Below are 27,220 nucleotides of genomic sequence, written 5' to 3' on the forward strand. Positions count from 1 at the left end.
TCGGGGCTCAACAATCCCTAAAAGACCCGGAACAGCAACCGTCCCCATTCAGCGGCCTTTCCTGCCACACGCTGCGCTGACCCGCTGAGAATGTCCCCCCACGCCGGCACCTCAGAGACTTCACAATGACATCCCCAACCCAGGTACTAAGGCTAAAACCCCACACTGGGACTCGGACACAGGGGCGACCTTCCGAGGACTTCTTCAGGGATTCCGCCCACCGCCCAGAGGGAGATCAGGACGTCATTCAGGCGATGGCTCCCCCGCACCCCCCAAAAAGTGCTTTCATGGCCCCACAAGGAACGCCCCTACGTGACAGAGACTTTGAAAATTCCTCCCCAAACATTCCTGGTCTCTCCCCAGACGGAGACCCCGCACGGAGAGAACCGCTCTGCTCCGGAAACAATCCTCAGAGCCACCCCCGCACCCTCCCGCGACTCCCAGGAGGAAAAAAAGAGGAGAGTGAGTAGAACTACCCACAGAACGCCCACACATCAGCCCGCCCGCAGGAAGGCGGGGACGACCGCCTTTCCCCCAGCCCTCCCCAAACCTGCCACTCCCGACCCCGGGCTGGGACATCTCCCTGCACAGGATGCGGGTGCAGGCTCCAGGAGCCCGTTAAAAGGGTCTACGAATCGCCGAAACCGGTTTGGATCAGTGGATAGAGCGTCGGCCTGCGGACTGAAGGGTCCCAGGTTCGATTCCGGTCAAGGGCATGTACCTGGGTTGCGGGCATATCCCTAGTAGGAGATGTGCAGGAGGCAGCTGATCGATGTTTCTCTCTCATCGATGTTTCTAACTCTCTATCTCTCTCCCTTCCTCTCTGTAAAAAATCAATAAAATATATTTAAAAAAAAAAAAAAGATTCACCTTATTAAAAAAAAAAAAAAAAAAAAAGGGTCTACGAATCGAGCGAGCCCCTTCCCCAGCCACAATCTCGTCTGATTTCTGGGAGCTTATTATTTTTTATTTTTTAAAAAATATATTTTTATTGATTTCAGAGAGGAAGAGAGAGGGAGAGATTAGAAACATCAATGATAAGAGAGAATCATGGGTCAGCTGCCTCCTGCATGGCCCCCGCTGGGGATCAAGCCCGCAACCCAGGCATGTGCCCCTGATGAAATTCGAACCTGGGACCCTGCAGTCCGCAGGCCGGCGCTCTATCCACTGAGCCAAACCAGCTAGGGCTGAGAGCTTATTATTATTTATGTTGCCGGGAAGGAAAACTGAGGTTGCGCAGCAACAATTCAAGGGGCTGGGTCTCGAACCCGAGACGCCGAGTTCAGACTCCAGCCTGGTCAGGCGGAACTACGGAAAGACTGGGAGCGGCGGGAGCGGCGGATGCGAAAGGCGGGGGCACGCGCACGGAAAGCCGCCTCTGCCCACAGCCAAGATGGCCGCGGCGGCGGGAGCTCTGCACTTCCGGCTTTTGGGGCCTCTCTCTCTCCTCGTGGCCCGGCTCTCTATGGTGGCCTGGGTCACGTGACGGGGGCGGGGGTGGTGGCGCGTTCTCCCCCGCCGCGAGGAAACCAGCTCTCCAGGCCCGGAGGGGAGGGGGCTCGGTCTCCCACGAGGGGCGGTGACATGTCTCTCGAAGACCCGTTTTTTGTAGTCCGAGGGTGAGTGACAGCGATGGGGGCGGGCAGAGGGTGCTCGGGCCCCTGCCAGCCAGTGCCCGGATGCGGGCCGCAGGGTGCCAAGCGGTCTGGAGGTGCGCGGGTCGGGATCACCCGGTGGCCGAGTGGGAGGGGTACGCCAGATGATGTAGGGGTCCTCTGAGCTCCCCCACTCACTTGGGGGCGCAGCGGTGGGCGGCCCCCAGACGCGCCCGCTGTGCCCCTGCCCGCAGCGAGGTGCAGAAGGCGGTGAACACAGCCCGCGGGCTGTACCAGCGCTGGTGTGAGCTCCTGCAGGAGGGCGCCGCGGTCGGCCGCGAGGAGCTGGACTGGACGACCAATGAACTGCGGAATGGCCTGCGCAGCATCGAGTGGGACCTCGAAGACCTGGAGGAGACCATCGATATCCTGGCGGGTCGGAGGGTTGGAGGGAGGCCTGGGAGAGCCCATTGCGGTGGCAGGGGGACCTGGGAGGCTGGACACCGGGGAGGAGTTGAAGGCTTTGAGGCCGATGAGGGGGTTGTGTCTAGCTGTGGCCTTGACTCTTGACCCGGGGGCTACGCATAGTGGAAGCCAACCCAGGCAAGTTCAAGCTCGCAGCTGGGGACCTGCAGGAGAGAAAGGTCTTCGTGGAGCGGATGCGCGAAGCGGTCCAGGTGAGAGGAGGTTATGATGGGGTAAGGGTGGAGGTTGGGGCGTCTTTACTCTCTGATGCTGTCCTCACCCCCAGGAAATGAAGGACCATATGGTCAGCCCAGCAGCCGTTGCGTTCATGGAGAGAAATAATAGAGAGGTAAGGCATCTTGACCTGACCCGAATCATTTTTCAGGGTGAGCCTCTCAGTGCGTGTTTGCTTGTTCCCTGGGAAAGTGTACGTCTGGCCCTGTATGTCAGTGCCCATCCTCTTTGTGTGCAGTCCTCTTGGCTGTCTACCTGCCTGCTTTCTGTGTGTGTATACCTGAGCCCTCACTGATTGTATAATACTCCCTCTGCCTTGTCCTGGAGGTCTATACTGGTTTCCTGGGGTGGGGGGTGAGTGGTGTCTGTATACCTATCCCCTTTCTTTGTGTTTACTGTTTCCAGCATAATGCCTACTTTTTTTTTCTCTGTGTATGCTCTTGACCTATCTGAGTGTGTAAACTTGGCCTCTGAGTGTATCTTATCTGCCTTGTGCATGCACACCTTACCCCCCCACCCCCATGGGTGTGCTTGCTTTGTGTGTGTGCCTGCACATGCCTTTTGTTTGAATGCTTCCTGCTGCCTGTCTGTACACCTTTCCCCTCTGTGTAGTATGCCCATTCTTTGTATGTTGTGACACCACCAGCCTCTCCCCAATCCCATCATAAGCCCACATGGGATCTGGGAGGGTGGGGGAGCTGAGGCCCACACCAGCTTGGAGTCCTGTAGCAGTGCCTATGTGCTTTCCTGATATGCTGCCTTGGGGATTAAAGTCCAAATTCTTACATACACTTGTTTATATGGTAACTAGTGGCCCGGTGCATGAATTCGTGCACATTGAAAGGAAGAAGAAATATTTTAATGTCGCTATTCGCCCTTTCTCTATAATAGAAGTGTCAACCAAATTCACAATTGACAATGACAGATTGAAACACACATGTGCGACTGGCCCCAGTGAGAGTTTTATATGTATCGCGTATATGCGAGTCAACTTAGCCTTTTATATATGTAGAATAAACTTGCTTAATTAGACCTGCTTTCTGATTTAGCTAAACTTTTCCCAGCCCAGTGAAGCACCCCAATTTCTCTTTCAGGTAATTGTCAGCAACACAACAGTAAATATCAACATGAACAGACTATTATTGTAGATCATGCAGGGAGAACAAAGGGTGAAATATTTAACTGCAGCAATGTTTGACTATATTCTGCGCAGTGAGAAAACCTTAAGTCATTTTCAAGGTTCATCATTTCTTCTTTTCAGTCGGGTCAAGTTTCTAGGCTTTCTAAATCTTCGTTTTCCGGCTAATGAAAAGAAAATAGGATTCCACTGAGTCTCCTATCTACCTACTCCAGGACTTCTGTGAGGATCAAATGAGATGAGGCACAGGAAAACGCTTCACAGACATTTGGTTACAGTGTAAAATGTTTCCACCTGGCTATAAAGCAAGCTGTGCTCCTGGGCTGAAGAAACTCCAAGGTGGCTAATTGCTAGGGAGATGGAGCTGGGTGTTGTTATGTGACATCATTACCTGGTGCCCACAGCCACCGTTTCAGGGCTTGGCTGGGCTGTGGGCCACATTTTGTGCCATGGGGTCTCGGCAGTGTCGGCTGCTACTTGGTGGGGTGTCACTCCAGGATGGTGGTGGGGCCTGTGTCCCACTTGGGGGAAGCCGAGTGTTGCTTTGTGGGCACCAGGTCGATGTGCCGTTCCTCTGTAAATGGCCAGTGCGCATCACTGTAGCTCTTGCATTGAGCTTCTGCCCCCTGGTGGTCAGTGTGCATCATAGGTACCGGTCAGATGGGTACTTAGCATATTAGCCTTTCATATTTATAGATGGATAAGTGTTCTCCGTGGAATAATTTTCTCATTCCAACCTCAGCAAACAGGGATTGTAGTTCTCCCCATTTTACAGATGAGGAAACTGATACACAGGGAGGTCAAGTGGTGTGGCCTTGGGGTCTGTCACCTTGATGTTAAGTGGGTCTGGGGAACCCAGGCCATTGCACTTCAAACACTGCCTTACTGACTAACCACCATCTAAATTTGCCTGTGTCTGGCTCTCTGGTGAGTGGGTGTCCTTCCCTGAGCTTGTGTTCTGTGCCCCACCAGATGCTAATGGGCAAGCCAACTGCCCAGAAGCCGTCCAGTGACCTGCTGGATGCCAGCGTGGTATCTGTCACCTCTCGCTACATTGAGGAGCAGCAGGCCACACAGCAGGTTTGTGTGGCTGGTCAGTCATGGGCTGGAGGAGCTCAGGCCTCCCTGATGACGGCAGTTCTCACCTCTCCATTCTGCAGCTGATCATGGACCAACAGGATCAACAGCTGGAAATGGTGTCTGGGAGCATCCGGGTTCTGAAACACATGTCCAGCCGCGTTGGGGAGGAGCTGGATGAGCAGGGCATGTGAGGCCAGGACCCCCAGGGTGGGCCGGGAGCCTGAGGCCGGCTGCCCTTCGAGGGCTTACACCATCTTGGTCTTGGCAGCATGCTGGACACCTTTGCTCATGAGATGGACCACACCCAATCCCGGATGGATGGGGTTCTCAGAAAGATGGCCAAAGTGTCCCATATGACAAGTGGTGAGTTCTCTTGGGGGAGGCAACTTGCGGGGGAGGGGGGGTGTGGAGGCATGGGGTGGTGCTGCCTCCCTCATGACGTCTGACCCTCTCACCCCTAGACCGCCGACAGTGGTGTGCGATTGTGGTGCTGCTGGGGGTGCTTCTCCTGATTCTCATCCTGCTCTTCTCTCTCTGATCCTGGCTCTCCCAGGGGGCTGATCCCTCAAGCTGGGGGAGCTGGTAGGGCCCTGCCCCCTGGGAGGAGGGTGTCATGTCTGGGGAGTTGTCCCAAGGCTCTCAAGAGCCAGTGGGACCTTCAGGGCCCTTGGTTGGAGCCCCTGCCACTGGTCCTTTCTCAAGTGCACTTAGGGGGTGGTGGAGGTAGGAGGACCTCAGATACACCCTGCCCCATTTCTGTTTCCAGTGTCCCAAAGCCATTTATTCACCCCTATGCCTTCTACATGTGCCAACTTGGAAATAAAATCCCAGCCTTTTTTATACGTATTTAGATCATATGGTATGTTGACTCTAAACTAGTGGCTGCTTCCTGAGTGGGAACTCTAAACCTCGTTTCCACGCACAGGTGTGTGCGTGTGTGTACGCATGTGTGTGTGCTAGGGATTTCAGTGGCCAGTAAGTATTAGGTGCAGAAAAGACTATTCTGGTTAATTTCTTGGTTTTCATGATGGATAATTTTATTGCCACTGAAAATTTTAAACCATGAATGTTTCTTGAGCGTTTGAAGTTCAACCTAAACATATTTTGCCTGTTCTGTACCCAAAGTAGGTAAATGGCTTAGCCATGGAGCTGAGTGGTCACTTCTGAGGTGCCTCCAAGTAACGCTGGGCTCCACTGCACAGCTGGTTTCTAGTTCCCTCTGTGATGCATCACTCTAACAGGGCAGCGTTTGTAAATTTAAGGGCTTTGCCATAGAGCCTTCCTGAGTATGAAATGATTCCTGTATAAGCTGGGTAAACTTGTAAGCACTGTGAACCTTAGATTATCATCAGACCTTTCCATCCCCCACATTAATCAGGCGTGGGAACCACGAATCTCACTCACTCATGTACACGCTCTGGAGTGCTGTATGTTACGAGGATGCTACTCTATCAGGCCAGTTAGTCAAAAAAGAACCAAGTATGTACAGACTCCTTTTTTATGTGATGGTTTGGGTTCTCTTGGCCCATTCTATACTCAGTTCTAAGTCTTTCTGGGGTTAAAAGATGTGCTTCTGGGAGTCAGGTGGCACATCACTCTGAATTTCTGGGGCAGCATCACCTCTGAATTTTTGTTGGCAATGTTGTTGGTCCTCAAAACCCCTTTGACAGCTGATGCTGGACTTCAGGACCCCAAATGGGCTGGTCTTACTGAGACATACCCAGTTCATCCTGTGAATTGTAGTATTGTTGACCTCTGAACAACACAGGTTTAAACTGTGCAGTCCATTTATATGCTGATTTTAAAAATAAACACTATTAAATGTATATTCTTTATAACTTTAACCTTTTTTTGTCTATTGTAATACATTATATGGTACCTATACAAAATAGGTGCTCATTGACTATATTAACGGTAAGGCTTCTTCTTGTCAAGACTAGGCTTAGTAAAATTTTGGGGGTGTCAAACGTTCTACGTGGATTTTTGACTGCAAGGGTCAACCTGAAGCATATTAGTCATCGTTCCCATGGACATTATTCCCTTGTATCATGGGTGGAAGGAGCTGGCCTGGGCGGAGATGTAGCTTCCTTGTCCACCTCCCAGCAGATTTCTTGTTGACCAATGGGATCCCTGATAGGTAACTACCCTTCCCAGGCTGTTTGAAATGACTGAATAAATGGGATCCTAAGGCACTTACATGTCTTTATTTGGCTCCATAGAACCTTTTGTCATTTCATATCCTCGGGATCTATAGCTAGGTTTGCCATCTCAACTTTTGTGTTGACTCAGAATGGTGTGGGGTGTGTCTGGGATGGGGGGTGTCAGACCACAGGGCAGCTAGTGGGTCAGTAGCCCATTCAAGGGAGCCTCTACCCTCCTAGCTTTGGAGGAACTCCCATGCAGGGGCCGTGTGTGCAGGAACAGCCTTGGGCAGTGTTGAGTCTACACGAGGTAGCCTGAAGGGTGTTGTAAGTGGAACCCACTGGTGGTCTGGGTCTGTACCTGCTACCATTGGAAAGGAACATGCTGCCCCGCCCCCCTCACATGATGGATGTTCTGTCATGTGACATTTGGCATGGCCACTCCCAAGTGCACCCTGCTGCGTTTGTCAGTGAGTCCTGAGCAGGGGGTGTCGCTCTGCAGAATGAGAACCCAGTGTGCAGCATCTCTTCCAGCCACTACAACCCTCTGCCCCCCAGTGAGTAGCATGCTGCAGGGCTGTTACAAAGGCGTTTAGTTTATTCTCATCAGTGTTACTGATGTTCTCATGTTCACATTTCCCAGTGCGCTCCTCTCCTTACAGTAGTTAATGTGCAATCTCACTTACAGGCTGGGGTGGGGGTGGGGGGCTCAGCCCGGAGAAGGGCAGGTGTTGGCACTCCACGTGGACACAGCAGCTGGCCTGTCCTACGGGAACAGGGGTGGCCAGAGGCCTCCAGTCTTTTTTGCGTTGGTGATTCTCCATTCATGCTCCTTCCTGGCTGTCCAGGTGGGGGTGGGAACCATGCAGCTCAGAGCAGGGCTGGGGCGGGGGGGGGGGGGGGGGGGGTCAGGAGGGGAGGAAAAGCAGCAGGCCACCTGAAAGGGCAGGGTGGATGGGCACAGGGGTGGCTCCTGGGGTAAGGCACAACCCTGTCTTTGGCTCTCCTGGTGAGGAATTCCACCCCCTGCCCCTCAACCCCCCCTCCCCCACCACCCACACACAGTCCCCTGGAGCCAGGGGCACCTCCTGGGGTCCCTGAAACAAGGGGTTCTGCCACCCAACCCAGTGCTGCAAGGGTACGGAAGAAGGACAGGGGCAAGCCCTGCCTGAAGACAAGACAGGGAGGGGGACTAGGCAGGGATCTGCCCAGAAAAAGGGTGGGGAGGGAGAGGACACCAGTCCCAGGAGCTGGCCCCCAGCTAAGGCCTGGAAGGGGGAGTACTCAGGGACTCCTGCTTCCGTTGGGGGCTGGCTGGAACCCCAGCCCACCCCTCTGTGGCCCCAGGAGCCCACCAAGTGACCGGGATATTGTGCTTTGGGATGACGCTGGGGTAGAGTGTCAAGGCCAGGATGAGGGGCAGGGGAGGTGCGACTAAGGTGCTTGTGCTTTAGCTGGGGGTGTCAACTCCCCCCTCATACACTTGCCTCCACCCCACACACACACACTTGGGCCAGAAAGAGGAGTGCCAGGATCACAGCCAGACCGGACACCTCCAACTCCACAAACAGATGCTGGAGGGACCCCCTTCCCACAGGCTGGTAGGGGCTACAGGGTGGGGGATGGGGCCTCCAAGTCAGATTCCAAGGGTCCATTGGGATAGCCCCACCCACCTCTAGCAAGCTCCTGCCTCTGGAAGCCATAGGCTGTCAGACTTGGGAGGAGACCAGAAGTGAGAAGAGAGGTGAGGCGAAAGGTGAGAAAAAGGCTAGACAAAAAATGTCAAATGACACCCAGCAGCACAGGGGGATGGGGAGCAAAAAAGAAAAAGAAAAAAGAACCCTCTGGTTCACATGTAAAACTCAAAAAAAAAAAAAAAAAAAATCACTCACACTGGATGAGGCTACAAAGAGAGGAATGGTTAGAGACAATTCAGCAAACAACTGCTAACAAATGCAGTGGGTCCTGCCCTGTCCCCAGGAGCTGGGCTCTGCCAACAGGCCAAGACCAGGGATATCCTTCAAATGTAGCCCAGGCAATGGCTGGGTCTGGGGTCCCACCTTGGAAACGTGCACCCATACTCTACATGCACGCACACATTCAGCCTACTCCTGCACCCCTCACCCCATCCTACTTTCCATGGCCCCCAGGGACCAAAGGGGACATCAGACACAGTCCCATTGGTTTGAAAAATAAAAGGAATCTTATACTTCAATATTTCATTAGCTAAAAAAATGTTTTAAAAAGTATGTACAGGGGATGGGAGCTGGGAGCCCTGCCGTGGGATGGGGTGGGGAGGGAGGGAAGGGCAGCAGCCCGCCAGCATGCTCCCCTGGTTCCACTGCCTTTCTCATCTTCATTTATTTTAAAGCAAAACTTCTCCACATTCACACGCACACGCACCTGTGGGCCTCCAAAACCTCTCCTCCTATCCTCAGAAACTCTGGGTCTGTGCCCCTCACTCAGGTCTGAGGGGCCTGATGGAGCGAGACAGGCTGAGTACAGGGTGGGGGAGAGAGAAGGGTGCTGGGTGCACCACCGCCTGCCACCTTAGGTCGGTTTAGGTCAGTCGTGTAATTTCTGAGCCTCAGGTTTCCTCCGCCGTCACAAGAGCAGTCCCCACAGCCTCGCCTACCCCAGCCCCAGATGCAGGGACAGACGAAGGAGACAGGAAGGCGCTTTTGGAAACATGGAAGCACTGGGAGGTGGTGGCAGGAGGGGTCCTGAGCACCCCAGGGCCCCTGCAAGTCCCATGGGGCTGCAGTGAAGGGTGGAGCAGAAGACTGCCCCTAGACTGCCCCTCCCCTGCCCGGCCTGGTTGAGTGGAATGGGAAAACAATTGCTAGGGGTTAGGAGAGGGGGGAGCGAGTACTCCCTGACTGTGTGCGAGAGAGAAGGCCACGCAGAGCTCGCACCACGGCCACCCTCTCCCAGCCCACTCGGATTGGGGTCAGGGGTGGGACGGGAGGCCGAGGGGCTGGAGCATGCAGCACACCCTGCGGGTCCTGGGGAGGGACAGACAGTAGCTCGTGACCAAGGTGGTGGGTGGGTGGGTGGGTGACAGGAGGGGGAGTGTGACGGCCTCATGGAGGGCTTGGTGGGGGTTACTGGAGGGCTTCGGCTGAGGGGCCAGCCTCGCCGTCATGGCTGGCTGTTTCAAAGCTGTGCTCCACGCCCATCATGTCCGGCTCCAGCTTGCCCGTGTCACTGATGAAGGTGGTGTAGGTATCACCCTCAGGCGGCTTCCCCTTGGGAATCCAGCTCTTCCGCACGACGCGGCGGGCATTGGTGCACATGTCGGCCGCAATGGCATTCATTTCGCTCTCTTTGAAGTTTGGAGCAAAGTTCTGGCAGTAGTCTGTGTGGGGAGTGGACAGCTCAGGCCTAGGTGGCCCTGCCTCCCACACCGCCAAAAGGCCCTTGGCCATGCCTGTCCCGACTCCCCCCACCCCCACCTTCACCCCCACCCCCACCCCCACCCCCAGGACACAGTGGAACCCCTCTTGGAGGTGAGAGAACAGAGGTATTGCAGAGAACATGCAAGATCACATTAGCTGGCTCCATGCTTCACTAAGCTCTGCCACATGTAGGACATATGTGGGTTTGACAAGGTGGCCCAGTGGTTTTGAAAAATGTGGATTATTTGCAGAATTTAGGAACTAGGAGACTCCTTCCACCTGCAAACTTAGAGTTCTCTCCCGACAACTGGCTGGGGCTTGGCTGCTTCATAACTACCTTGAGTTTGAAGATCCTCCCTACCCTCCCATCGGACACAGGCTTCCCTTCAGTGCCCTGTCACCCCTGCCCCGTCCCCCCCGAAGAAATCTCTAAGCAGCATAGCCCTCCTCCCAACAAGCCTCAATTGAACCTCAGATCCTTAACAAACCATACCCAGCTATCAAGGCCAACACCAGAGAAAAGGACCATCTGCTCACCCCAGGGCCTACCCCACCCAGCCCGCCTCCAGAAAGCCAGACACTCACACTTGACGGCATGGAGGACGCGGCTGTCCAGCGGTTTGCGTCTGGGGTCGTTGGTGGAAGAGCGGATGCCAGTGCCACAGCTGTTAGCCAGTGTGTTCCTGGGGGGGAGGTCATGGGGGAGGAATCAGATCCCCTGTGGTGGTGGGGGGCATGGGGCAGCTCCCTACTCCCCGGGCTTTGGAAAGGGCCTCACCGGTCAAAGAAGGAGGCCAGGAGGCGCCGCAGCAGGACCTTGTGCCGTGTGCCTGCACTGACATGGCAGTTCATGAGCTGTGCCCTTGTGATATACACATTGGTGCCTAGAAGGAGGAGACGGAGGGTGGTCAGGCCCTAAACTGCCACATTCCCCATGTGGCCAGGCCCACTTCTCGGAGCTCCAGAGACCCTCTCCGACAACTTACCCCAGGGCAGCCTCATCAGCGCTCAGAAAAGGACAGATGGTGGTACCGCTGCCCACGGGGCACCTACAATGTGCCAGGCCCACCTAGTACATGTGTAGCTTTTGCCAGCACAACCAGCTATGAGTTAGAAAGAGCAGGCAGCAGAGGCTTGCACCCAGGCACACTGATTCTGTGCCAAATTCTTAACCATTCAGTAGTTAACCCTCAGATCACCCTAAGAAGCCACTCATCCACTGCCTATGGCCATGATGTCCCCTAATGCTTACATCTGCCTCCAGGGCAAAACCCTAGAGGCCAATCTTTGATGTGTATCAACACAGAGGGGTGTCAGCTACCCTAGGACAAAGCCAGGGGCTATGCTACAGGCCAGCAGCCCAGAGGGCATTGAGGCCAAGGGTGGGGGGAGAGGGGGATTTGGGGAGCAAGTAAGGTCAGCCTACCTGTCACCAGCTCTAGCTTCTCAGAGGGGTCGCCCTCATCATAGAGCTTGGGGTGGCAGCGGTTACCGATCTGGTTGATGAGCTCGGCTGGGAGAGACGCCAAGTCTTGCCGCACCCGGATGCGATTCCGGGATTCAGGGGTCACCTGCTCAGGGAGGGCCTCCACCTTCTCAGCTGTGGGGGGAGAGAGTGGTATGTGTTGGGAATGGGGGTCATGGGTAGGGGTGGTGATGGGGGGGTGGGGGAGGGGAGGAGTGGGCGCCTCACCACTTTGGCCAACATTCATCATGCTATACATGGTGTACATGTTGCAGATCTGCCGGTATTGCTCGTCTGTGCCCTCTTCGCCCGCATCCTCCTCCTCGTCCTCCTCATTGTGATAGGAGCCTGGGCTGTCACTAGTATAGGCGCTCGAGGTACCAGGGCTGGTCCGCTCGGACATGCTGGGCCCGCTCACCACGCCCCCTGCTGCTGCCGCCGCCGCTGCAGCAGCCAAGGCCTGCTGAGGTGGCCGGTTGGCGGCCAGGTCCAATGTGGAGAACCTGGCCATTTTTCGGCTACCATTGCCACCACTGCTGCCGCCAACCCCGGCCTCCTTCTGGCTGCTGTCCCACAGCCTCTTGGCCACAGGCGTGCACTGCACAGAGTCCGACTCCTGCTGCTCTGTCTTGACACGAGACACCAGGGGCAACGGGGTGCTGCAGGCCGTCCAGCTCGATGTCTGAGCCACAGGGCTCTGGGGCTCGGAAGATGGAGCCTCCTCGGCATGTAGGCCCTGGGAATCGCAGCTGGGAGAGCTCACCTTGAGGAAGAATTCAGTGCCCTTCTCCATGATCTCCTGGATCTGCAGGAAGCCAGCCGTGTACATGAGCAAGAACTGGTCCCCCATATTCATGCTCAGCCGGCCCGTGTAGCAGAAGCTGAGGATTTGTTGGAAGGACTGGGGCTGCACAGCCGCCGGCAGCTCTACCACAGCGCTCCGGCTGCTGTTGAACAGGTCCCGGAAGTAGGAGCTGCTAGCAGCCAGTACGGCCCGGTGGGCCTTGAAGGCATGGCCTTTGACCACCACTGACACATCACAGTACAGGCCCTGAAGCCGCTGCTCATTCAGGCACTCCAGAATGCTGTTGCCGAAGTTCGGGATCTCCATCTGCAGGGTCTGGGCCATGGTGGCAGCTGTGCGGGGGACAGGGGAAGACAGAGAGATGGGTCAGGTGGCATGCTCAGGCCTGTTCTCAGCGACATCCAGACGGTGGGTTCGCTGGGGCCTTAAGAACTGCAGTTGCCTGGCTGGTGTGGCTCAGGGGTTGTGCATTAACCTATGAACCAGGAGGTCACATGCCAGGTTCCAGGCTCAATCCTCATTAGGGGGCATGCAGGAGACAGCCAATCAATGATTTTTCTCTCATCATTGATGTTTCTATCCCACTCCCTCGCTGAAATCAATAAACAATATATTAAATAAATAAATAAAAGAATCACAGGATCCACTCCTTCCATTCCTTTAGGACAGACTGTCAAATCAGCCATATCGGCTACAGGACAGGGTGGCCACATGGTGTTTCTTGCAGAGAAGGGGGAAAGGCAAACTTACACACAGGTGCTTAAATAGAAAATGAGTTAATACAGTGAGCATAAGGCATCCATGCATAGGGTAACTCAGAAGGGCACTGGCAAGGAAACTCCCAGAGGGTAGAGTCACCCCATTTTCCCCAGTGCTGAGCACATGACACTCAACCACTATTTGTTGAATGACTAAATGACAAGAACCCCTGAAACTGAGGAAGAATACCACTAGTCATCAGGGAAATTCAAATCCAAACCACAACAAGACACTATTTCATACCCACTAAGTCGGGTAGAAGAAAAAAGACATGTGCTGTCAAGGATGAGAAGTTGGAACCCTCCTCTACTGCTGGTGGAGATGCAAAGTTGTGCAGCTGCCATGGAAAACCGCTTGGCAGGTCCTCAAATGGGTTAAGCATGTAGGTGCCATATGGCCCAGGAATTCCATTTCTCACAATTATACCCAAGAGAAGTGAAAACATATATCCACAGAGAAAACTGTGAATATTCACAGCAGCACAATCCACAATTGCCCAAAGGGGCAAACAATCCAAATGTCCATTAAGTGATGGATAAACAAAAGGTGGTACATCCATACAGTGGAATATTATTCAGCCATAAAAAGGAAAGAATCAGTACATGCCATAACTTAGACCAGCGGTCACCAACTGGTGGTCCACGGACCACTGACTTAGACGAAACTAAAAACATTATGCTAAATTCAAGAAGCCAGACAAAAGGATGACCAAAATATCTATCTCATACACTGGGTCTTCATCCATAATTCCTGATTCACAGCTCTAGCAACACTTGGAACTTCCTAAGTGCTGAGTGGCCTTTTGTTATGTTAAGGAGGTGACTTTTGGAAGCACCTTCATGGAAGCTAGTTGCTAAAGGCCCCACACATGTGATTAGAGGGGTGGAACTTTCAGTCCCCCCACCTCTGGGGAGGGGAGAGAATGGACCCAATCACCAGCAGGCAGTGATGCCATTGGTCAGTCTATTTATGGAGATTTGGAGTCGCTTGTCAGGAGAGGGCCTGGAAGCATGGGATCTCTTCCCACTTACCTGGCCCTATGCAGCTCTTCCATCTGGCTGTTCCTAAGGTATAGCCTTTTACAACAAACCAGTGATCTAGTTAAGTGACATGTTTCTCTGAGTTCTATGAGCAGCTCTAAGAAATTAATTGAGCAAAAAGAGAAGTTTCTGTGGCCAGTCAGCAGAAGCATGGTAACCCTGGCTTGGGACTGGTGTCAGAAGTGTGTTGGTGGGGCAGTCTTGTAGAACTGAGCCTGTGGACTCTGAAGCAATTTCCAGGTAATGTCAGAATAGAATTGAAAAAAAAAAAAAAGAAAAAAAAAGAATAGAATTGAATTCTCGGACACTTTTTTGGTGTCTGAGAATTTTTGTTGGTGTGGGGAAGCCCAATCTCTATACCCCAAGTGTAATTATTTGAGTCCAAGAACCCAATTTACAGGGCTTCCTCTTGACCTCATGAAAAATGTTCTAAAATTATGATGGATGCATAACTTTGTGACTATACTAAAAAGCACAGAATGGCACACTTTAAAGGGTAAACTACACGGCATGTGCACCTCTATAAAACTGACACCATGTTCCGGGCAGAACCGGGGATGAGACGTGCCAGGTACATTCTACGGGTCTTTTGAATTTTTAACCTGGTGAATGTATTGCCTATTTGCAAAACTAAACAATATTTTTAAATAAAATCAGCCCTAGCCAGTTTGGCTCAGTGAATAGAGTGTCTGCCTTCGGACTGAAGGGTCCCAGGTTCGATTCCGGCGAAGGGCACATGCCTGGGTTGTGGGTTCCATCCCTAGTAGGGGGTGCGCAGGAGGCAGCCAGTCAATGATTCTCTCATCATTAATGTTTCTATCTTCCCTTCCTCTCTGAAATCAATAAAAAAATATTTTTAAAAAATGTGTAAAATCATACCCCACATTTAATTTATGCAAATTAACCCTAAAGTGTTGGGGTAGAAAAGAAATGTAAATTTAAGGATCTGCCTGTGATCTTGCTCATGGAAGTTCAACCCCTATCCTGATCAGTGAGTGGGGAGACCATGGGGGTTGGGGGCCAGGAACCTCTAAAAAGTGTGCACTTCTGAGCCAGAGCCTATTCGGTCCGTGCATATTCCAACCCAGGAGAACTGGCCACATGGGAGGGGTGTGTCCCATACTCTAGGGCAGGTGTGGAGACCTTTTTTCCTGCCAAGAGCCACTTGGATATTTATGGAACATCAATCTCGGACCACACAAAATTATCCACTTAAAAATTAGCCCACTATATTTGGTCAAACATTTAATTAACTCAACCCTAATGCCTTGGCAGGGCCAGACCAAATGATTTCGTGGGTCTTACCTGGCCTGGCTGGATGTTCCCACCCCTGTTCTAGGGGCAATCATAAAAGGTCACTGAAGGGATGATGTGGCTTTAAAAGTGCCTCCAGGTGTAAGAGTATCCCCTGCAATTCTACAGTGGTCCTGAATAAGCAAGCTAGGGAAAAGAAGAGAGGCCCTCAGCACAGAGGCAGGTGAGAAGGATGAAGAGAAATGACAAAAAAGGAGTTCGGCAAAGGCCCTGGGGCAGGAACTAACAAGAGCCCCCAGCTAGTGTTCCCTCATTCCCCAGTTAGCTTTCTCAGCTACCATTCCTTATAGCAAGTCCATTCTGACCTGCCTCCCTGGGTTGAGCACTGGGACACAGTGGAGACTTGGGCTTTGTCTTTTAACACTGAGTTCACTCTGAAAAGGCTGCCTAGAGAATAAAAGCAGCCACAAACCCATGGGCTCAGAGGTACACTTCGGGGCCAGGTTGAGTACTGGTTCCAGAACTGACTCACTCCTGGGATCAGGAGCTCCCAACCTCTACTTCTCTATTTGTAAACAGATGCTGATAAGGCCAAAGTGGTTCTGTAAACTCAATCTGAACTCACTGAGTTGCTTCATCTGGCAGAACCGGAGGGAGATGCAGGGGACCTGCCTGCATGAGCTCCCCGAATCCTGTTAGTAAACCTCTGGAGAGGATTTCATACTCCCAATAGTCAGCTTGGAGGTCATGTGGCAGTTCAGGACTGTTCTGAAGTCATTGGTGAGTAAGTGGTAGGGACAAGATTCAAACCAGGTCTGCCTGGGCACTGCAATCTGTGATTTCCCTAGGCTGTGCCCTCCTTCTCATTGTCACAAAAAATCACTTAGGGCAACCAGAGGAGGGAGGCAGAGACAGGAAATCCCATTAGAAAGAAATGCACCTTTCCTGAGCTCCAACAGTGCTGGGTGGGCCAGTAGCTGGCCCTGTGTGAGGAGGTAGGGAAAACCGAGGCACCAAATGGAGGTAAAGGAGAGCCCCATTCAGATGAGCCCCAACCCCCTTTCTCAGGCTGCCAAACAGAAACTGCTGAGTACTGGGGCTCAAGTGACCAAGGGAGAGAGTGGCCCCCCGGCTCCTGGAAAGGTGCTTCAGACTCCCAGCTTGGAAGGCTCAAGCCTTCCAAGAGGTTGGACCAAGGCAGGACAGGCAAGCCACGAAGTCAGAGGCCCCAGACTTTGGTTCTAATGCCAACCACACTACTCTTTTTTTTCCACCATAAAAATGCAAACGCCCTCTCCCCAAACTCAAACGGTACAGCCGCGGTACAGCCTCGTCCGAGGATTTGCGCGCCTCCCCTGGAGAGGCCGCCGATTATAAAAGTGTAACGAGGTGGCGGCCTCAGGTTGGTGGGAAACGTTTCCGAGTAAAAATAAACCACACACGCGAACCTTAACTGGGAACCCAGCTTGTGACCAACCACCTTTCACAGCTTTTCCTGGAGTCCGTGGTTAGTGAAAGCTTCCGAAGTGAGGGGGCAGGAGCCAGCCCATAGCCTGCGAGGCTGGCGCTGATCTGGCCCGAGCTGGACTCCCCGGTGTCTAGTGACTTCCTGGCCAAAGTCACCGGCTCTTTCGCTGTCCCTGCCGCGGCGCTGCCCAGTGTGAACATCACGGAAAGACCAGCGGGCGAAGCTATCTCTTCTGGTCGGAGCCCTGGCGTCCCCACAGTGCCCCCATGGTGACCTCTCGCCCTGGCCCTGCCCGTGGGGTCAGCGTGGCTCACTGTGACACGGGACACACTACTCTTTAGCTGTGTGGCCTCAGGCCAGCTCCTCACCTCTCTGTGCATGTCTGTTCACCTATAAAATGGGGATGCATGCATCTAACCCACCCTGGTGGGCTGCAAGGAAGGTTATCACGGAATTAGTTCACTGTCTAGTGGGGAGATATAGGGAGAGATTTAATTACCGTTGGGGTGAATGTTACCTAGCAGTCACCCTTGGTGGCAAGGCAAAGGGGTAGGGGAATGACGCATAGAGAGCCACAACAGTCTTGGGCAGGAAGGAGGCCAGTGTGGCTGGAGGGCAGCAAAGGGGGACAGGAGGAACCTTGGCCTAATGAGGACGAATGTCTTTTGAGAGTGAGTAGTGGGAAGCTCGGAGCAAAGAAGACTAAGGCCCAGGCCAACTCTGGAGAATTCCCAGCAGCGGTATGGAGACCAGAACACAGAACACAGGACAAAATACAGAGGTGGTGGCGGCAGGGAAGGAGAGAGGATGGTCAGACTCAGGAGTGAACAGCTGTGGGGAGGGAAGGAGGGGAGGTCAAGATGGGCCCTTTCTCTTTGTGAACCCCCAGTCCCCATGCCAACTTGGGGTTGGGGGGGGGGCACAGGAGTCCTCTCATTCCACACTGCAGCAGTCATTGGCTCTGGACAATTCCAATGCCCTGGAATCGGGGGACAGTGTTTTAAGAGCTGTATGTATAGTTCCTTCTCCAAGGAGACTGTCTAACCATGAGGGCAGACATTCTGACCAAATTAGTTCATGATCAGCAAATCAGAACAGAGGCAGAGGCTCAATAAATATTTGTAAATGTGTTAAACATGGAGAGGGAGGTAGACACAGAGCACCGAGGCAGGAATAGATGAGTCGTTTGTGACAGGGCTGCTGATGGGGATTACAGGCAGGGGAAAGAGGGCTGAAGGGATGCGGCTGTGGATGCTTCTGGGGCTGCAGGGGCCATCCTGAGGGATCCCCCTAACTGCACCTGGTGGGCCAGGCACCACTGCAAGCAGTCTCAAAGGGCTCCCCTCTGAGGTGATAGGACTGCCCCCTTTATGGATGGGGACCATATCTCAGCCTGGTACCAGCCCAAGCAGCGAGACTTTAGGCCCGGACTCCTCCCTGGGAATTGGTGGAGCTCAGCAACAGGAGTGCAGACAACAGAAATGCAGGGAGGAATCTCCCAATATTCTGGCTGAACCCCAACCTCAGAGTGCAGCACCCACAGCTTCCAAGCTTTAGATTAGCAATTGGGGGAGGGAGCACAACATGGCAATTAGTGCAAGTGGCTCAACAAATCAGTGCACAAGTCTTGGCAGGTCTGTGGGCTGTAGAGATCTGGTGTGACCTTGCTGCCCTTGCAAGGAACAGGTCGGTGGGGGGAAGACGTTAAAGGGCTTTGAGATCAGTGAGGGGCCAGAGGGGACCCCAGAGACCTACCCCGGGGCTCCCTTCCCAATTCAGTCTGCTGGGCTCAAAAGTCCCTCACTCACACTGGCCCTGTGAGGGAAGGGGCACAGAGCCATGATGAGCTCCGAGAAGAAACAGGTGTAAAGCAGGTGGTGCCTGGCCCAGGTCACCTGCTGGCTGGAAAGTGGTGGGATGGAGCCAGGGGTCATGGTTTCCAAACCACCCAATAATTTTGTCCCCACCAAGCTGAGCCCCTCACCCCACCCTATCTCAGGCCTCAGCCCACTGCATTGTTCCCTCCACTGGCCAGGCTGTGTGCATCCTGCCTGGAGTGCCCTTCTCCTGCCATTGCCCACATCCTCCTCCTCCACCTCAGCTATACCTGCTCCCCCACCCCCACTCTGGGGGGTTCTAGAGAGGAAAACCCTCCTCTCTATACTCCCCACCCCCAAGCTCCTATGCTCACCTCTGAGAACACAAAATCCCACTTGACTATAAACTCCCGAAGGGCAGAAAACTATATTTTATTCCTCTCTCCTCACAACTTGGCATGTGTTAAATAGTGGAGATGGAGGTGGACACACAGCACCAAGGATATTATTCTCACCAAGCGAGCACACAGAGGAAAGGCCATGTGAACCGACTAGAACCTGACTGTGCAGCCATCTTGGACTTCCAGCCCCCAAAACTGCGAGAAAATAAGTTTATGTTGTTTAAGTCTCCTCATCTATGGTATTTTGTTATGGCTGCCTGAGCTGAGACAGACTCGAAACACCATCTACTCACCTACAATGCTGCCAATGGAACCCCTGGCTTGGACCTCCCCAGGGGTGCTGCATTTGCACATGACTCAGATGCCAATTCAATGTGCCTATAACTGAGCTCCTGTCCCCTCCAGCCTGCTCTGACCGTAGCTCACCGGAAAGTTCCCCACTGAGGTCAACACTCTAGACCCCAAGGAGGGGAGGGGCAGCTCTCAGCCCACATGAAGAGCTGAGAATCCTCCCAGCATTGCTAGTCCTGGTCCCAGACTTGAGCAGGTCTCCCAGTGAGATGTGAGGCCATAGCAGGTCTCACTGGGATGTGAGGCTATGAGCTCCCACAAGTTACTCAACAAACATTTGCCTAGCACCTGCCCAGGCCAGGAAGTGTCCAGGAGCCTGGCGTGGCGGGGGACATGGCCATCTCTGCAGAATCACACAGTCAATGTGCTGCATGCAGGGGACTATTATCTTGCCCAGAAGAGCTGAGATCTGGGGGCAGGGAGTGGCAATCTACTGAGGCAGTGGTGGGCTGGGGTCTTACCCTCAAGGCACACGGAAGGCACGCAGAGCCTTGAGGGAGAAGCAGATGTGGTTCTTCCAGAAAGTGAAGGTTGGCACTAGGCTCAGTCCTCTGCTATGGGCAGAACTGGTGTCCCCCCACCCTAATCCCCACGTGCCTATACTTGGAGTCAGAATCTGTAGGAGAAAATTAAAAAGTCACAGAAGTGGGGCCCTAACTCAGTAAGACTGGTGTCGGTATAAGAGATATTTTTCTCTTCAAGCACACACACAAAGGAAAGCCATGTGAGCACACCAGAACCCAACCAGAACCTGACCTTGTGGCCATCTTGGACTTCCAGTCCCCAGAGCTGTGAGAAAGTGTCTGCTTAAGCCTCCCCATCTATGGTATTTTGTTATGGCTGCCTGAAATAGGCTTCGAACACAGCTCTACTCACCCACAACTCTGCCATGGAGCCCCTGGCCTGGACCTCCCCCGGGGGTGCTGGATTTGCACATACCTCAGATGCCAACTCAATGTGCCTACAACTGAGCTCCCATCCCCCCAAGCCTGCTCTGGCAGTAGCTCTCACTGGAAAGCTCCCCACTCAGGCCAAGACCCTTAGATTCACCTTGGACTCCTGCAAAACCAGTTTTCACCATCTGGGTCCAGAGTAACACCACCAGGGCCCCTACAATGCATATTGGGGCCCAACCTGCTTTTGAGCCTTCTAGAAGGCTGTCCCAAATGGCCACAGCTCTTTATACCCTCACAGTCACCAACCTCAAATTTCCAAAGACAGACCACGTTCCAATCCCAATTCCTTCGGTTGTTTTTTTCTGTTTGGTTTTTCCTCCTTGACACTTCCCACTATCTAGCAAATGTGTTCTTGGTTTTGTGTCAGCTCCACTGGGGCAGGGCGTTGGCCTGTTTCCGGCTGCTTTGTCCTCTGCCCCTAGAACCTGCTGGGCACACAGTGGGTGTTCAATAGTTGTTTGAGAAACAAATGGGATAAATAATTATTCCCATTAATTCCAACCTGGTTCCCTTTTCCCAGTTCACAATAATGAAACTAAAACAGGAGTGGCACTCAAAAGGGGTCTCTGAGGCTGGTCTCAATGTAAGTGAATGTGAACAACTGCTCACACTGCTGCCGGATGAAAACCATGATTCGGGACAGCCTCGGGTGCACTAGGCTTCAAATGAAACCACTTGTGTGGCTGGTGATTCTCGGGAGTGTGAGCTGCCACCTCTTCGGGAAGGGAGCTCCGAGTTCCCCAGCCAGCAGAGGCTGGGGGGACTGATCTGTGCTTTACCCGGGAAGCTCTGAGTCGCCCACTGATATGTGGGCGACTCAATTAAGGGAAACCAACTCCAAGTGTAAGAAGGAACTAAGGCTCCTGGAAAGCCCCATAATCCTTTACCCAGCTCAGCAGGAGGTGGCCAGATCCAGCCATAGCCAGGGATGAACCCAGAGCCATTGGGACCCTCTTAGGGGCCGAATTAGACAGCTCAGGCAAATATTTGATAGGGAAGCACGTGTGCTCTCTAATTGTACAGATCCTACTGTTTGGCATCTGTGCACATTTAACTCACTTCTTTTTCCCTGAAAAGCAGCCACTAAATCCATGGTGGGGGATAGGATTTGCAATAGTAGCTGGCATTCACATTTGTCCCTACTGTGCACCAGTACCCAGAGAGGGCTCAGAGCGGGTGCTTCAATTATTCCTCTCGCTAGTTCTGGGGGAGGAAACAAATCTTTCTGTCATTTAAAGATTAGGAGATCAAGAGCCAGAATCACACCCAGGCAGTCTGACTCCTGTCTGAGAATCAGGAGGCTTCTTGACTCCGGCTGGCTAGGCTCATCCTCTGCATGGTCCTGTTGTTCCCCACAGCAGGCAGCTGTGACTAGACTGATTTCAGGGATAGGAAAACTGGGGCTCAGAGAAGCCAGAGTGGGGGAAGGGAAGCAAGGGCAAGCCAAGGCCAGAGCCAGGCTCTTTATCCTCGCTGGGCATGTACTCTGCAGAAATGGGATCTGCTGCCCAGCTGGGGACCCCCCATCCAGGGTCTCAGGTGCCTTCTGAGGACCAGGTGGGGTGCTGTTCTGTTTCCCCAGCTCTTCTCCACTCTTCCTTCCTTCACTGCCACCTCCGGGGATCAGCAGTTTAGCCTGCAGCCTCTCCAACTTCCCATTTCTCCTGACAGCCCTGGGCAATCTAGCCTCCGCCTGCAGCAGCTCCAGAACCTAGCAGCAGCCCAGCCCCCCTTCCACTCTGACCACAAGCCCTCCTTCTGTGCTACAGTCTACTCCCCGGGTATAGTCACACCCAAAGGACAGAAGAGCAGAGGCCATGCAAAAGCCCTGAGGTGTTATTGCTCCAACACAAAGGAGGCTGGTGGGGCTGAGGGCGGGTGGTTACTGGGATGGGGCTTATTGAAATGCACTTGGACACCACACAGGGCTTGGCAGGGCCTAAGAATGGAGTCTTATTATTATTTTACTAGGCTCAAATATCCCTTACAAAGCTTCCTGCTTAGCATTACACTTCCCTTTCCCTTCACTTCCAGGAACATTTATCTACCTTAGTGCTTGCCCCAATCAGTCTTCCCAACTATAAAAGGGGCCAATAGCAGCAGCAGCAACCTTACAAGGCTGTTTCAAGGATTAAACCAACAAAATAACCCACCATGCAGTGTCCAGTAATGCCAGCTGTTATTAGCTGTGTCCCCTTCTGTCCGTCCACCTACCCCTTGCCAGACTATACACTTCCTGACAGTAACAAACATCTTATGCCTTTCACCATCTCCCAAACCTTGTGATTTCATAATAGGCGGTACATACAGGGGGCTCCCCTGGTGCCATCACAGCATCACCTGATCGCACCCAGACAGTAACTTCTCATGTAACCCTCACCTTGGCCACAGCACTGCAGCTCTTGAGAACAGTTCCATGGTGGGGCTGCCCTGTGCATTATATGATGTTGAGTAGCACCCTCTGCAACCACTAGACCAGCGGTTCTCCACCTGTGGGTCGCGACCCCTTTGGGATCGAACGACTCTTTCACAGGGGTCGCCAAAGACCATCCGAAAACACATATATGATTACATATTGTTTTTGTGATTAATCGCTATGCTTTACTTATGTTCAATTTATAACAATGAAAATACATCCTGCATATCAGATATTTACATGACGATTCGTAACAGTAGCAAAATTACAGTTATGAAGTAGCAACGAAAATAATTTTATGGTTGGGGTCACCATAACATGAGGAACTGTATTAAAAGGGTTGCGGCATTAGGAAGGTTGAGAACCACTGCACTAGAGCTAGTAGCACTGCCAGACCAGCTGTGACAACAAAAAATGTCATCAGGTATTTCCCAAGTATCCCCTGAGGGGGCAGAATTGCCCCTGGTGGAGAACCACTGATATAGGTATGCCTGCTTGTTCCCACTTTATCAGATGAGGAAACAAAGGGCGCAGAGGTCAAGACTTTTGCCCAAGGGTTTCAAGGCCAAGCCAGGTGGTGCAGGGTAGTGCTAACTCTCTCCACTACAGTATGTTAGTTCATCCTAACCCTCCCTGTACTTCAGTCATGACAGAGTCATGGTCCTCACAGACACTCTTGGGTCTCTGAGGACGCTGAGACCTTCACCGAGGAGACAACAGGGGAGAAGGGACAATGACCACAGTCAGGCACTGGACACAAGACAGGCACCTGCCCAGTTCCACCTCATGGCCTCTGTGGTTCAAAGGGCTGGGGGGGGGGGGGGGGGACAGGGGATGCCATTCTCAGGAGAGGGGACCCAGGATCAGAGGCAGGAAGGTGGGTCTGCTTGCCCATGGTAGGCATGAGAAAATTCAAAATGTGCAAAAATGGGCACCCAGGAAAGTGGTCAGGGGTAATGAGGATGACAGAGGACCCAACAGAGGCTCCTGGGAAGCCCCACAATCCTTTACCCAGTTCACCTCCATGATTTCAAGACCGGGCAGCTCACCATAATCTCAAATATAGTAATCCCCACTTCAGCTGGCATGCCACCTTCTCCATCAGGAGCTTTGGCAACGGCACTGATGAATTCCCAGTCAGACCTCACCACACCAAACCCCAATCCTCCCTGTTGACCCCAACAGTGAGCCCAGCAAAGCCAATCAAAGCTCTCATCTTCTCACAGCCTTGCTCAAGAACCTACTGGGGCTGTCCAGTGCCTGGCCCTGGCCAAGGCCGGGGATGCAGGCCAAGGGGGTCTGGACTTGCATCTGGTGTGACGGGGAGACCCAGAAGACCCTGAGGCTGGGTGCTTCTTTTATGTAAATGGGACTAAGGGTCTATCTGTACATTAGGGTCACCCCTTGCTCCTTCCTCATGAAGATATTCAGAGCACTTGGCAGGAGCCTGGCACATGCTTAATGAAGACTCTCAATGGGCTGTCCGTCTGCCTAGAACATTTGCCCCTCCTTGCCCCAGCCAACTCCCCGCCCCCCCCCCCCCGGCTGATTTATTTCTTATTATCTAAGGTTCAGATCTCCCCAAAGTCTTCCCTGACCATCCTATCTAAAGCTCTTCACCCCCCTGCCCCACAGCACTCACTCATTTCCCCTTGTCTCACTACGTTCATGAATGCAGGGATAGCAGGAATGCTCTTGGTCGTTTGTTTGTTGGGTCACCTTCACTAGAATAAAAGTTGCTGAGAGAGGCTCTAGGATCTGCTACTCAGGGCTGCTCCCCTAGTCCCTCGCAGGGGGTTGGCATCCTAGTGAGATAAAACTGCCCCATGGCCGCCGTCCGCCACCCTACCCCAGATTATGGCCTCCTCTAGCGCCCTAGGTCCTCACAGAAAAGCAGTTAGTTATTAAACGTGCCTTCTACAGCTCCAGGTGCAGGCATAAACCCACCACCCACACACCAAGGCCAACTGAGACCCAATCTCTGCCCCTGTTCCAACTGTGTCAGTCAAGGTAACCACCCCTGTCCTCAGTACCCAGAGCCCTGCCAAGGCCCAGGAGGCCCCAGCCTCAGCCCAACCAGGCAGGGGAAAGGCCTCTTTACGTGGGGCTGCTGGCCCAGGTGCTACCCCTCCCAGAACCCGGAGGCGAGCCACAAGATGGGAGGAGGCCAGGGCCCAAATAGAAGGCCGTTCTAGGAATGATGGGGATACTGGGGGAAGGGAAGGAATGAGGGTGACAACCCATCATTAAACCCAGATCTGGCTGATACCAATCGCCCCAGCAGTCGGTAGCTTCTGCTCCAGGTGCGAGGCTCCCAAGTCAGTGTTCTCGGGACACACCGGTAACAGCTTTGCAATTAGCGCCAAGAAAAGGAACAAAAGCTGGGGTGGTCTGACCCGGGACCAACGTGGGGAAAAAGACAAACCAGGAAAGCAAAGCAAAATTCAGCTCCACAGCCCAGCCCCGTCCTCATAACCGCCTCCCCCTGGCAGTCCACAGCTCCATCACCTCTAACCTCTTGGCTCCCGCATGGGGCATGGGGGATGAGAAAGACTGGAGTCTGAGAAAGCTTTCACTTTCCCAGCCCCCTGGGACACCATGAAAACTGTACGAAAGGGTACTGACCCATCCCCTGGGATGGCAAGAAGAAAGAATTTTTGAGGAGGAATCTGGAAGACTGGGGAGCTCCTCCAGTCATGACCCTCAAAGGCCAGCTTGGGGGATTATGGGTTTGGGCTCTAGTCACATGACCTGGGATAAACCACCCCAAGGCCTAAGCTGACCTGGTTGGTGGTGAGCAATGAATGAGCTCATGTGACCAGCAGGGGCCTGGTCCGGACATCACCCTAGAAGCAGAGCCCCGGGGGTCAGTAACCCCAAGGGCCTGGGCTAGGGTGCCTGACTTGATCCCCTTCTTGGTGACGGGACCTGCCCGTTACCCCATCATAAACCTCCAAGACACAATGAACAAAACTTTATACACTCACCTCCCAGTTCACCTTCAGGGAGCTAGTGCCCGGGAAGCCACCGTCTAAGGTGGTGGTTGGGGGCCCAGCCTCCAGGTTTGAGCCTCAAGGCTCCGGTCACAATCGGGCGGGGAGAGATTCTAGGAACCTCGGATGCTCAGGTAAGGCCACCGAGGCCGCCTCCCTGCAGGTACAGGGGGTGGGGGTGTGCAAGGGCCACCCCCATGGTAAACAAGATGCCCGAGCTAGGTGTTCCCAAGCTGCCCACACCAACACCCACCTGGCAGAGGCTTGCCCCAGGGTAGGTCGGGGACCCAGAGCCGGATGGGAGTGAGGTGTGTGTGTGTGGGGGGAAGAGTCCCCCCCATTTGGCCCAGAGCTAACTTCTGGCCGGGAAAGGGGGTACATCTTGGCATGGCACGTGCCTCTCGGTCAGCACTAGTTCTCGGACCTGCCTCCACATCCCCACTAGCCTAGCCCCAAAGCTCCGCCTCCTCCCCGACTCCCCAACTCCTCCAGGAGTCCCCCAACTTACCCGATCTCCCCGGGACCTGGCCTCTCCCCCGCAACATCTCTCCAGCCCTCACCCCAGGTGACTCCGCCAGCACCTCGGGGCTCTGCGACCCGCCGGCTCCCCGCAACCCCCCACCCCCAACCCCCATTCCGAACTCGCCCCGCCCACGCCCACCAGCCCCACTTCCTGGGCTTCTCCTCGGCCGCCCCCGAGCCTGTAACCTGACCCACCCACCTCCGCCCGCGACCGTACCTGCCCGCCCGGCCACGCCCCGACCCCCTCCGGGCCATTTCCCTCCGGCGGCGCCGCCCGCCCCTCCTCCCCGCACTCGGCCGGCCCCCGAGCCCGACTCCTCTTCCCCTCCCCCTCCGGGCTCCCGGGAGCCTTCTCACTTCATCCCTCGGGCCCTGCAACTTCCCCGCCGCCCCTCCCCCCGCACCTGCCCGGCCCGGCCCGGCCCCCCATCCCCCGCCGGGAAGGAGGGGAGGAGGTCTGGGCCCAATCCCGCCGTCCCCCAAGCCCCGCGGCCCGGCCTGGGGCTGGACACTCCAGGCCGCGGGCGGGGGCCAGGTCACCCCGCACTCGCCGGCCCAGCCTGAAGTGCAGGCTGCGGGCCCGGTTCCTCCTCTCTCCGAGGAGGCCGCCCCGAGCCCTCCCCGTTCGGGCCGGAGCCGGACCTCGGCTGCCCTCGGGCCGCCCCGGCGAGAGGAGGCCGGAACCGGGCCTGGAGCGGGTCGCCTCACCTGCGCCGTGGCCGCGCTCCGGGGGCTCCTGGCGGGCTCCGCAGCGGCAGCTGGGGCCGGACCTGGGCCCGGGGCGCACCCCCCTGCGCCGGGGCCTCGGCCTCCGCCTCCGCGGCCTCCGCGGCCTCCGCCTCAGAAGCAGCGGCAGCCGCGGCGGCCATTCATTGTGGGCCAGGCCGCCCCAGCCGAGCGCCGAACCAGCGCAAGCCCCGCC

The 27,220-nt window shown here is 54.3% G+C and overlaps 2 protein-coding genes across 4 annotated transcripts; one reads left to right on the forward strand and one right to left on the reverse strand.

Annotated features, from left to right (window-relative positions):
• The first annotated feature begins 1,158 nt into the window (after window positions 1-1,158).
• Window positions 1,159-6,420, forward strand: STX10 (syntaxin 10). Of its 2 annotated transcripts, none has more exons than XM_036302438.1 (8): window positions 1,159-1,619; window positions 1,850-2,019; window positions 2,178-2,272; window positions 2,347-2,409; window positions 4,405-4,512; window positions 4,593-4,695; window positions 4,781-4,875; window positions 4,974-6,420. In XM_036302438.1, the coding sequence occupies exons 1-7, from the start codon at window positions 1,342-1,344 to the stop codon at window positions 4,867-4,869; spliced, it is 906 nt and encodes a 301-aa protein (XP_036158331.1). In that variant the 5' UTR covers window positions 1,159-1,341; the 3' UTR covers window positions 4,870-4,875; window positions 4,974-6,420. The 2 variants fall into 2 exon arrangements, with proteins under 2 accessions (XP_036158331.1, XP_036158330.1); XM_036302437.1 differs by having other exon boundaries at window positions 1,163-1,619; window positions 4,593-4,699.
• Window positions 6,421-7,231: 811 nt separating this feature from the next.
• Window positions 7,232-27,214, reverse strand: NACC1 (nucleus accumbens associated 1). Of its 2 annotated transcripts, none has more exons than XM_036302435.1 (6): window positions 27,007-27,214; window positions 11,745-12,653; window positions 11,478-11,651; window positions 10,830-10,935; window positions 10,637-10,734; window positions 7,232-10,011 (listed from the first exon to the last, which is right to left on the reverse strand). In XM_036302435.1, the coding sequence occupies exons 2-6, from the start codon at window positions 12,643-12,645 to the stop codon at window positions 9,758-9,760; spliced, it is 1,533 nt and encodes a 510-aa protein (XP_036158328.1). In that variant the 5' UTR covers window positions 12,646-12,653; window positions 27,007-27,214; the 3' UTR covers window positions 7,232-9,757. The 2 variants fall into 2 exon arrangements, with proteins under 2 accessions (XP_036158328.1, XP_036158329.1); XM_036302436.1 differs by lacking the exon at window positions 27,007-27,214 and adding an exon at window positions 20,614-20,792.
• Window positions 27,215-27,220: the final 6 nt, after the last annotated feature.

This window comes from Myotis myotis, unplaced genomic scaffold (genome assembly GCF_014108235.1).
Source record: "Myotis myotis isolate mMyoMyo1 unplaced genomic scaffold, mMyoMyo1.p scaffold_m19_p_32, whole genome shotgun sequence".
NCBI classification, from domain to species: domain Eukaryota; kingdom Metazoa; phylum Chordata; class Mammalia; order Chiroptera; family Vespertilionidae; genus Myotis; species Myotis myotis.